Source organism: Apodemus sylvaticus, chromosome 4, assembly GCF_947179515.1.
Source record: "Apodemus sylvaticus chromosome 4, mApoSyl1.1, whole genome shotgun sequence".
In the NCBI taxonomy this organism is placed as follows: Eukaryota; Metazoa; Chordata; class Mammalia; order Rodentia; family Muridae; genus Apodemus; species Apodemus sylvaticus.
The window spans coordinates 18,172,866-18,185,065 of NC_067475.1; the positions used below are offsets into that span (position 1 = coordinate 18,172,866).

General features: G+C 43.4%; 1 protein-coding gene across 4 annotated transcripts in view; it reads right to left on the bottom strand.

Annotated features, from left to right (window-relative positions):
* Positions 1 to 950: 950 nt before the first annotated feature.
* The window catches only part of Kyat3 (kynurenine aminotransferase 3), a 42,436-nt gene continuing 31,186 nt past the window's right edge, over positions 951 to 12,200 (bottom strand). For all 4 annotated transcript variants that reach the window (XM_052179054.1, XM_052179052.1, XM_052179051.1 and 1 more), the window contains 4 exons: positions 11,400 to 11,586; positions 8,234 to 8,307; positions 7,767 to 7,853; positions 951 to 1,144 (listed from right to left, as the gene is read on the bottom strand). In XM_052179054.1, the coding sequence (XP_052035014.1) occupies positions 1,082 to 1,144; positions 7,767 to 7,853; positions 8,234 to 8,307; positions 11,400 to 11,586 (411 nt within the window). In that variant the 3' untranslated portion in view covers positions 951 to 1,081. The remainder of the gene's footprint in view (positions 1,145 to 7,766; positions 7,854 to 8,233; positions 8,308 to 11,399; positions 11,587 to 12,200) is intronic.

Consider the following 12,200-nt stretch of genomic DNA (forward strand, 5'->3'; position numbering starts at 1 on the left):
AGCAGAGGTGATCACACTGTGGATCTCTGTAAACATCACCTGGGAAGGGCCAGATCCCGAGATTATTCAGTATGTCTCCATGGAAGAACCAGAATCTCTGTTTTTAAAAGACTCTTAGTTGACGCTGACTTAAGAGGGCTATGGACCAGTTTCTGGGAAACATCAGGTTTGGAGTTGTAGAAAATTTAAATAGGAGCTGAGAGGAACGGAGGCATAGGCGGGGAGGAAAGGAGGGAGGGGGATGGAGAGAGAAAGAGAACACGGCCACCAATGCATGCGCTAGAGGACAGTTGGTTATATACAGAGAGGATGTGTTTACTAACTCAAAGGTGAACCTGCCCTGAGTGATGACAGTTTCGAGGTGTGGCCAAGGGAGTGGGTGGCTCAGGCGGAGCAGAGGTGAACAGCAGCAGAGGCAACAAGGTCAAGGATGGACCACACGGGCCGCCCATGTGGACCTTGAAGCCACGCAAGTCACAGCGGCCCTTGGAAGAGTAAAGCAAAGCCAGGAGCAAAGTTCAGTGTCCTCGGGAGCGAGCTATAGGCTAGCACAGCTGGCTGTGCCTAGCAGGACTGCGAGGCGAGACTGGTCAACCTCGGGTGTGGGTGTTCATAGCTTGCCCGGCTTTCTACGGAACGAGCCAGTAATCCTCAGAGACGAGCTTCAGATGAAGTATGTGCTGGTTAGGCTGCTTTCATTTGTTGAGAGTCTCATATAACCCAGGATGACCCCCAGCATAGAACGTCACTGTGGATGGCTTCGAACTCCTGCCTCCACCTCCCAAGTGCTGGACTGGCAGGCCATGCTGCACCTGGTGCAGTAGCTACGATTTCTGCTTCTACTCATGAGAAAATACAATACGGAGAAGTTGACTCTCCCACAATTACAGTGGCTTAATGTATTCCAAACAAACAAAACCTGAGTGTACTGAACGTTGTTAGGAATGGGGTTAACTCTGGAGACAATGGAAATGTTTATTTCAAGGTTTGTTCTGATACGTGTTTCTTTTTAGTGCCCACGAGGTGGCAGCACTGAGTAGCAAGTCCTTGCAGGAAGATGGACCTGGCACACCAGCAACAGTCAAAGCTTCTGGCTGTTCCAACCCCTGAAGATTTCTTCGGCAGCATCCAGTGTGCTGTCTTTCTAGAAATAAAACAATTGCATCGTTACATATCATTACAAATTCAAAATATTTCAGTATTTAAACATAGAAGGCATAGCTGTGTGCTTGTAGCACACAACCTTTAGAAAAACTCATTGAAGATATAAACCATACTAGCAATACCCCAAAACTTAGATAATGTCTAGTCTTATGTGAAGAAGCAATGTCACAGTAAAAACAAAACTGTGGAAACTAGAAGGGGAGGGGTGAGAGGGTGGCTCAGTGGTTAATGGTACTGTTTCTGCAGAGAAATCATGTTCCCAGCATCCCGGGTGAGTGGCTCACAAAACTTCCTAAAACTCCAGCTCCAGGGGATCTGATGACCTCTCCTGTTGTACATGAGTGTACACACACACACACACACACACACACACACACAAAACACACACATTTAAAAAAGTAAACAAAAACTAGAAAACTGAAAACAGCCATTCAATCAAGTATAATCAGAGAGTCAGGTGAGTCCAGAGGTGACTATATAGAAAAATAACAGCCAAGCCCTTCCTGCTTTCCCCTAGCAATCGCCCCCATTCTCCAAGACAACCTCTCCTAGCAGTTCTTAGGTTTAGTTGCAATGTCTGTCACTAAAATCCAATCTTATCTCAGGCTACGGCTTCCTTATCTGTGAGCTCTGTGTCCACTACAGTTTGCCTCTGATAAGGAAAACAGTTCATTCTGAACAATACTCTAGGAACAGCCACTATGATTACAGAACAGTAATCCTCTTAGCTTTTCAATAGGCCATGCATGCTTATGAAATACAATTAAACAGAAGAGCAAATGATGAAGATCTAGTCTTGTGTTTTTCTCCTTTCCCTCTCTGCTGGCCTCCCTCCCTCCCTCCCTCTTCTTTTTCTACTAAAATGGGTAGGCAGGAAAGCCAGCTACTGGGGCTGAGAGCAGCGGATTTCCACAGTTAGAACTGGAAGCCTAGAATAGGATGTGTAGCCAGGGCAGCTGCTGTCCCTGCGGGTGCGGGCAGGGGCAGTGCTGACTTGACACTGGGAAGCACCTGCCATGGGGTGAGAGCCAGGAAGTGAGATCAGAGAATGCCTAGCATGGGGTACAGACCGAGAGGAAAGCACCTCTGAGGTAGAAGAGTCCAGTGCGAGGTGACAACAGTGACCACATGGGGACAGTAGCAGCAGTTGGGCTCAAAATGTCAAAATGTTTTGGTAGGGTCATCCACGGAGAGATTGTGTGTGTGTGTGTGTGTGTGTGTGTGAGAGAGAGAGAGAGAGAGAGAGAGAGAGACAGAGACAGAGACAGAGACAGAGACAAAGAGACAGAGACAGAGAGAGAGGGGAGAGGGAGAAGGGAGAGGGAGGGAAGGAGGGAGAGAGAGAGACACAGAGACAGAGAGAAACTAGCCAGAGATCCATCACATACTGAGGTATTAAGCAATTCAATGATGGGAACCAGGTTTCACCCTTGAAGAAGGGCAAATACAAACATAGAAATGGAAAAAATACTATGATAGTTTTCAATAAATTCGGATACAAATAAACACAGCTGTAAATATGCATGCAATCAATCATGTCTACCCAAGGGTTCTGCTTCTCAGCCAATTGATGACTGAAAATATGCAAGAGAAGAAATTACATCTGAACGGAACATGCACATATTTCTTTTTCTTGTTATGATTCAAAAACAATACACTCTAATGTCTATTTGGATGGCGTTGCATTGTATTAGATTATAAATAACCTAAAGATGATTTAAGGTATACAGAAAGATGTGCATACATTATACAAAAATAGTATGACATTTATATAAGGCACTCGAATATCTTGGGGTTTCGTAAATACAGATTTGTGAGGGAATGCGATTAATCACCCCTCGATGCAGAGGTATGACTGACACATGACTCTGCATGTATCTGAATGCATTTACATATCCTCTATCTCTGCTGGAAGGGCCTAGGAACAACAACACACAACAGCAGTGAACACTCTCAGTATCTAAATCTTGGTTTCAAGGTAACACACTGCTCTCGGACCAGAGAGATGGCCCAGAGATCAGATCAAGGGCACTTGTTCTCCATGAGGGCCCAGGTTGGCTCTTAAGCACCTATACAGTGGTTCACAACTATTTTAACTCTACTTCCAGGAGACTTGAAACCCCACACACATAGTGCACAGACATACATGCAGGCAAAATACCTGTATACACAAAAGAGAATAAGAACCCCGAAACATCACTCTACCCCCTACCCTCACCCACAAAGTTTTACTCTAAAAGGAACCAGACTTATTGGGAATGGCTGGTCCCAGATTAATAAAATGATCCTTTCGTAAAAAGTTAAGAAAATGTTCCAAAATGCTGGTGACACATGAAAAGAAACAGAAGCCACCTTAAAGGGGCCCATAGTGGACCAATTCTGGAGACATTTAACTCTAAAATAGGTGACAATGATAAATTACAACTCATCAATTAAAACAGAAATCTATAAGCTTTTACTGCTACTGACAGATAAGTAAAATAAAGTTTCTTGGTGAGAGATGGAATCCTACAACTTCAAAGCAATTCCTTCAAAATAGTTACTAAATTTAAAAGAAAGCTCTGACCTAATAATAGACACAGGCAAACTCCACCTCAATGAAGTACTTGAAATTAACGGTAGCAGGCAAACTAAAGTGGTTTCCTACCACAGAAACGGGTCAAAGTGGAGAGCCTTTCCTTATAGTAATTGCATTAGGTTTCTCTGTGGACCCTGGCTGTGTGACCCAAGCCGGTTGGTCTCAAACCCAGTCTCCCTCTGCCTGGGATTAAAGGCATGCACCACCACCTCCGTGCTTGGCTGCTGAGTTTCACAGAGCATCCAGGCAGTGAATGTTAAAAGCGAGGATCTATCTAACATGACAACTAAAGGCAACACCTAGTTCTGGCCTTGACAGACAGACAGAATGACCTGATTCAGGTCAGTGCCTCAGCTTGCTTGTTCTGAGGATTTTACAGGGACAATTGGTGAGATTCGGACCGGAAATTCAGTCCCGTGAACTTACAGATCTTTATCAGGGAGGACGTGGGCAGTGCTTGAAAACAGATTCGGACTGGGGCTGAGTTGTAGATGGGATGACAATTTGTCAAGGTTAAGTCCAGTCCACGGTGCTGAGGGTGGTGTTGTGTGGCTTTGGAATGTCTTTGTTGGTGGGGAACACACAATGAAATATTTGGGGAATGATGGGTTATGATTAGCCGTTAAGTAGATACTCTGAGATGGTCTTTTAGAAATTATAAAAACATGTTGATTACACTTCAAATATTTAAGTCTTTCTGAGACTCTAGTACTCCCTCTCTATAAAACTCCCTCTGTCACCGGGCAGTGCTGTCCTACACCTTTAATCCCAGCACTTGGAAGGCAGAGGCAGGGGGATTTCTGAGTTTGAGGCCAGGTCTACAGAGTGAGTTCCAGGACAACCAGGGCTACACAGAGAAACCCTGTCTCAGAGAGAGAGAGAGAGAGAGAGAGAGAGAGAGAGAGAGAGAGAGAGAGAGAGAGAGAGAGAGAGAGAGAGAGAGAAAGGAACCCCCTTGAACTCAGACATTTGCCTGTCTCTGCCTCCTGAGTAGGGGATTAAAGCCTGTGCCGCCACTGCCTGGCTTTAGAATTTTGCCTTTTGTGTGTACGCATAAGGGCGTGAAATGTGTACACACATGTGTCTGAGTGTGAATTTGTGTGAGGTGTGTGTGGAAGTCAGAGGAAAACCTTGAGTATTGGCTTTAACCTTCCGCGTCCTCTGAGGTGCGGTCTTGTGGTTGTCTAGGACTGTCTCTCTGCCGCTCGGTTTGCTGTAGGGTTGCTAGCGTGAGGAACTGGACCAGCTTTGCGTGGGTATTGGAATCCCAACTCCGGGTTCTCCAGGTGCTGTTATCACGGAGCCATCTTCCCAGCCCTTCGATGATGTAGTTTTTAGGTCAGCCAGCCTCCCACGTGCTTCCTCTCGGCCACTCTCTTTCCTTGCCCAGAGGCAGCCCTGGGATCTTATTCTAGATCCTTCCTGAGCCATTCCAAGCACTTCGCTAAAGGAAGCATGCCTGCGAATACAGCTGTACAATTATTTGGAGTTCTATTTCTACCTTCACTTGGTATCCTTTAGCGTTTCTAGAGTTACCGTAATCTCAATACCTTTATTCTCCTCTGGATCCCATTTCATCTTCCTGCACCACCACACCCTACCCTTCCTAAGCTTCAAAATCTTGCCCTCAACGTACTGTCTTAAGCATTTAGAACTTCAAATGCCACAGTCTGTAACTCTTCCACGGCACGGTTCATTCCCCTCACCCCCAGGAATCCTCTGAAGACTGTTTTGCTCCCGTGTCTTTCCTTTTGCTGTATGATGTCCTTTGAAGATGTGTATCTCATTCATTTATGGTTGCAAACAATTTCTGACTGAATGCCTCTGTAAGTCCTCCCTGCCGGTGCAGACACTGCTCCTATTGATCCGAGCAGCCATCGCTTTGCTCTTAACCACTAAGCCATCTCTCCAGTCCTGTGAATTTACAGATCTTTATCAGGGAGGACGTGGGCAGTGCTTGAAGACAGCAGAGAGTCTCTCTTGTCCATCACAAGTTTAAGGCACCTTTAATGTAGGAGTCAGGCAACTGGGAACGAATTACACAGCCTGGGGACCTTTCCTCCAGATTGTTTCAACTCAACTTTTGGCAACACTGTCAGATCAATAAGGAAATCCATAGCTCAAGCGCGCTCACCTTCCCATGCAGCTTGAGAGCGTTTGCAGGACTGCAGACCTGTGCCCTTCCCCCTCTGCCTGAATAGCCGAATTCCCGCTGTTCTTGGTACCCGGACTGTTCTTGAGACACAGAGCCTTTCTGGGTATCCTCTGTAACTCTACCACTCCCTTTACGCTACTTGGCAACCATTCCCACATGCTGGGGGTAATTTGTGAAATCATGTTACAACTCTCCTGAGTTATTTCCAAGGAGAGAAAAGGGTAGGGCCGTGTTTACTGGTTTAAAACTGAACCATTTATTTGTTTTATTTATTTATTTATTTATTTATTTATTTATTTATTTTCAAGACAGGGTTTCTCTGGGTAGCTCTGGCTGCCTTGGAACTTATTTTGTAGACCAGGCTGGGATTAGAGGCGTGGCTATCACGCCCAGCTAAAACTGAAGTCTTAAGGTTGCTCTTCCCCTTCTGTTAATTATGTTTGTATTTTCAGTAGTATGTTTATAAAGATGGCCTCTGGTTTATGGTGGCTCCATTGTTTATTTTTTTAATTTTATGATGACATATTTATTAGCAGCTATGCTTTTGATATGGGGGGGCAGGGAGCTGGTGATATACAGGAACATACTCTCTACAATGCGGGGCTGTATGTAACAAGGGGCCTCGTGATTCAAAGGGAAATGGCTGCTGCCCCTGATTGTGCTACATTGCCAAAGCTACACTGTTCAGTGGTGTGGACATGGTAAGCACATTTTCAACATACAGTATTTTTAACAATGTTTTCATTGTTAGTGGAGAAATACTTGGAGCCATATCTTTTAAGACGGACATTATAATGCTATGCTTTATTAACCTTACTTTTTCTTTTTACATCCCACATGTTGCCCCCTCTCCTTTTACACTCCAGTCAATCACATATTCACATTGTTCCATTGTAAATACTTAGATTCTATTCGTTGGTAAGTCTTCCATAATTTGTTGATAGGTTATCTCAAAAGGTAAAAAATAGTATTTATGTTATGTTAAATAACCTATGGATGAGCATAGCCATGACATTTGGTGTACAGATGGTATGTGCACATTTTGCATGTGTGTGGATACATGTGTGTGCATATCTGTAGAGGCCTGAAATGGACATTGGAGGTCTTCCTTGACTGCTCATGTTTATATATTGAAACAGGGTCAGGCTAGAGAGATGACTCAGCAGGTAAGAGCTCTGACTGCTCTTCCGATGGTCCTGAGTTCAAATCCCAGCTCTTCTGGGGTGATAGCTACAGTGTACTTAAATACAATAAATAAATAAATCTTTAAAAAAAGGAAACAGGGTCTCTCATGAAATTCAGAGCTCACCATCTATGGACTAGTCTAGCAGTCCGCTTGGTCTGGGGATCCAGCCTCTGTTTCCTGACTTCCAGGCCTTTGTCCTGCCTAACTGGCTTTTATGCTGGGTCTGGGAATCTAAACCCTGGTCCTCCTGCTTACTAGGCCAGTGCTGTATCTACTGAGCCACTCCCCAGTCCAGGATAACCTCTCTCTTGAGAGTCTTCTGGTACAGGAGTCATGGTGATGATTTCCCTCAGCTAGGACTATGTTGGTTCCCCTCAAAAGAGGCTGAATCAAGGATGGTGGCTCCCAACACCTGAAGACTGAGGCAGGAGGACTGTCATGAGTCTGAGGACAGCCTGGCTATAGAGTAAGACCCTGTCTCAAGAAGCCATAGGTAAATGAACAAACTAAAAGAACCAGCCAGCAGAAGGCTGAATACCGACTTATTGTCATCTCCACGGCAGCAAGTCAAATTTTAAACGTGTCACTCAGCATTTCATTTTTAGAAATACAAAAAACAGATTGCTTTGTAAATTGGAATAAAAGTATTATAAATGCATATTTGTGGGAATGCAGAAACTTACTTTAATAAAGCAAAACCGCACCAACTTCTCAAACTGTGGTTTTGACTTGGAGTCGCAGAATGCAGAAACAGGAATGGCTGACAATTTCTGAAAAACACACAAGGTGGTGCCATGGGAAAGCGTAACACATTCCAAATGTCACTTCCGGGCCACAGACGTTAGAAACATACCGCTGATGGGCATAGTGATTTTTAAGAGGGAGAAAGTATTTTTAAAATCCCTCAAAAAGTTCAAGTGGACTCTTGAATTAAAGCTAGAATTAGAACAGTTTGAGGCTAGCCTGGTCTACATAGCAAGTTTCAGGCATGCCAAGGGTACACAGTGAGACTGTTTCAACAAAACTAAGCTAAACCAAACATTTTAAAATAAAAAGGAGAAGAAACCAAGCTAGAGTTTAGTGCCTTTCAAAGCACATCCGTAAGATGCTTGGTAAGCTAACTGTAAAGGGGCACAGGGGAGGTCAGTACCTTGTTTTTCGTCATCCACTTCACAAACTTGTAGTCATAAGGCTCATCACTCTTCACATCAGAGAGGTCAGCACCTACAACCACAGGCAAAGGTGGGTGGGGGAAGAGCTGTATCTGAGACAACAAAGGTGTCACTTAAGCCTGCCAAGGTTCGCATTTTCTCCTGACTCACGCGGGTTTAACCTAGAACTTTCCAGAGGTTACTCATATACCATGCTGGAGTCTCACACTATGTGAGGAAATTGACTGACAACCTGACTTGGGTCCTGGGAACTGAACTCCCAGTCCTCTGCAAGAGCCATACATGCTCTTAAACACGGAGCCATCTCTCCTCCCTAAACCCCTGTCTGCCTTTATTTTTAAGCTGCCATCAGATGAAAATTTAAATTTTTAATCTATCTATAGGAAAGTGGAGAACCAAATTCTAATATAGGGAACAATTCACATACGGTAAATTAAATTTTGCTCATGTGAGAACTTGAGATGTTAATATTTTGCCTGTATCCTAAAGAAGGGATATTGTCCCATCTCAACAATAAAAGAAAAGGTTTTCCATCTAAATCCTCCTGGCTCTTGCTTGGCCACACTATATCCAGATCTAAGACACAGCTAGTACAGGGTGCAGGATGGATGGACTTAGGCAACATAGGAAGGGTGCTTCAGGCAGTAAGCTAAGCCCACTGCTGTCTTGTGAGGGTTAACAGCTCATGGTAAGGACCCTTCTTTAGAGTTCACTGTCTGGGGATAACTGGATCCAGGAGTGCCATTTCACAGGTGCCCACCTGTTTTCTTTTTGAATAAATTCAGGTGGAAAATCTTATAGATTTGCAATTGCAAGGCTCCCTTAGAGCCACAGGGGCATCTCATTCTAAACCATGGGAGGGAAGCTATGGGAGTCCCTCCTATGGGAGGGAAACTCAGGATCACAAGGGTAAGAGTGTGTTCTGGGTAAAGGTGTATAAAGGCCTCCCCGCAGCCTCATCAAGGTAGGGCCAGAGCTGTGACCTCCAGCCTCAGTTACAAGAAAATCTAGCTTCTCACTTCTATAAAACCTGTGATAATGAAATGAATTAGTAATGTCTAATGCTAGTGTACTACACAAGGGCGTAGTATGTGAATATAAAGATTAGAGAGCCTCCCCCATTCTCAGGAGTTCACCTCACTTTCTCTTAATAAATCTACGTTCATGCTAACACAAAAAAGTTAACATACAACTATTCATATTTTACATGAAATTGAATTTCCTTTTATTCCTTTTAAGCTTCTAAAATTTAGCATAAGTGAGAAAGTTCAGTTTTTCACGTTCAGTTGCAGATAAAGTTACTATAGTTTAAAGTATTGAAAACTATATCAGGGTAATCATAATTTACCAATACAGGATACTCAAGGGTTTATTATTTATAATATTTTTAAAATATTAAAGAAACATATATTTTATGTAAAACTGTTAGAACACGGTCAAAGGAATGCTGCACAGTGAACAATGCTTTGGGGAACTGTGGGAGAGATTCCAGGAGACAGGCAGAGGGGAGGATCTTATACCTTGTTCCCTTGCTTTGTTTTTGGATATGATTTCATGAGCCCCATGACAAACATTTACACTAAATTTATAAGACATGTTTATTCTTTTTAGATGTCAGAACACAGCTACATCACATACTCTGGTGACAGGACATTCTGAGTGCTGTCCCCAGTGTACCCTGAATCTGGATATGGCTGTCTGTCTTGCTTTCATGGTTTCCCAGAGACGATCTATAATACAAGCCAGGCAGTTGTGTTTAAATTGGCCTGTCCTGAGAAAGTTCTGGGAAAGGGCTGCTCTGTTAATATTTAGAATGTGCTTACTGATATTTATTTATGCATTTTTCTGAACTCAGCCTTCTTTGGATCAATGTTTTCTTTGTTACATTCATGTATAAAAGCACACTGAAACTGAGGTAAGATTGTCTACAACATTTGACTGGAGTCTATCCCATTCTTTAAGGTCTTCAGATCCCTGGTCTCACAGACAGATCTGCATAGGTTGTCAAAGGTCAACAAGTGTAATGGAAAACATCATTGTGTTTCCAACTTGAAAATGTGTTGGTGGCAAGTCAGGATTATTTATATCAACACCTTCGGGTAACAGAGACCCATCTGTACGAGGGTTGGCAAGATGGCTCAGGGGGTCAAGGCAAGTCTGATGATCTGAGTTCAACGCCCCCCTCCACCCCCAGATCCCAGATGATAGGAGAGAAGTGATTCATTCCCAACAGTTGTCCTCTGACCTTCACACATGAGCCTCCTCTGACGGCCCCATGCACCAGTGTAAAATAAATAAATAAATCCATGGTTTTTTTTTTTTTTTTTTTTGGAGAAAGAGCTATAAAGATTCCAGCTGTATGACTGTCAGAAATTATTTAAGGTTTTCTGAGCCTTCCTGATCTTCCTTCAAAGATGGCGCTAACATGCTTTCTTGAATTGTGTATTTGAGTGCTTCCCTCCCTCTCTCCCCCCTTTACAACATTCATTTCTGTACCTTTGAAAAATAGCAGGTATTTCCTTATAGCTTCACAATTTCTAGAAACTTCCATTTTCCTACCAAATAGCATTTAGAAAAGTGACTAAATAAGTAAATAAATAAATAGCCGGGCAGTGGTGGTGCACGCCTTTAATCCTAGCACTTGGGAGGCAGAGCGGCAGGTGAATTTCTGAGTTCAAAGCCAGCCTGGTCTACAGAGTCGGTTCTAGGACAGCCAGGGCTATACAGAAAAACCCTTCTCAAAACAACAACAACAACAACAACAACAACAACAACAAAACCAAACTACTACTACTACTACTACTACTACTAATGTTAATAAATAGGAAACCTTCAGGTGAACTATTACAAGTGTACTGTTTCACAGTCAGAATTTCCTGCTCAACACTGGCACACCATAAGAACAGTTCTGTAACTGAACATCTAGAGCAACACTGATCCAACAACCTTTTATCAGCAGAGCGGAAAATTCAGGCAAAGGTCCTGAAAGGAAATCGAATTGTTGGAAGTGTTGGCGATGTGAAAACACATTCCCTTCTAGAGATAAGATGCAGCCCTGCTTTGGCTCCTTTCCTCGTGCCTCTCTCCTATCATTTCAAACCTAAGTGTCTGAAGCTCTGAAATAAATAGAGAGGCTCCACAAACCTAATGAAGACACATCCGCGATGATGAAGTAACCCCCGTCAGGAACAATGGGTTCCAGGCCAATGCTGTTAAGCAAATGGGCCATCCGATCTCTCTTTACTTCCAATTCCTTTGGCAGAGAATTAAAGTAACACTCTGGGTCATTCATGCGCTTGATATCGATCCAAAAAGCCTCCGCCAAGGCTGCCTGCATGTGAAGAGAGGATGCCAGTTACAACTTGATTGTCTGGGAGAATAAATAAAGATTTATTTATTCACAGATCACAGTAAGATCTGTGTCAAGAGGTCACTCAGTAAATTACAGCCAGCTTCCGGTGACCTATTCAGTTCAACAGGTGAATGGAGGAAGGAGCTTTTTGTGTAAACATTTAGCTCTAATGTGACAAAGAGAGGAAGACACAAAAATCCCAACCAAAAAAAAAAGAGGTGTTATGCAAAGATGGTGTACTTGGTAACAGGAAGACATGAAGTGTTTTCTAATGAGGTAAGCTGTGGTCCAGCTTGCTAAGTCTCAGTCAAAGAATGGTCAGACAGGTGAAGATGGAGTCAATTTTTCCTGTTAGCAAAGATGAAGGCACAGGAGGAAATTAAAACCAGCCTGCTATATTGACAGGCAAACCCAAGTTCCCCATTCCTCGGAAGAAATACTGAAACCATTCTGATCCTAAGAAGTGAATGTATCTAGAGACAAATCTCTAGGACCTGTGGGCACCTCCTCCAGAACTGCTGACAAAGAAGAGAGAATGTAACAAAGGAAACCAGACTGTAAAGAGGAAAGGACTTAGAGTTCATGTTCCCTGC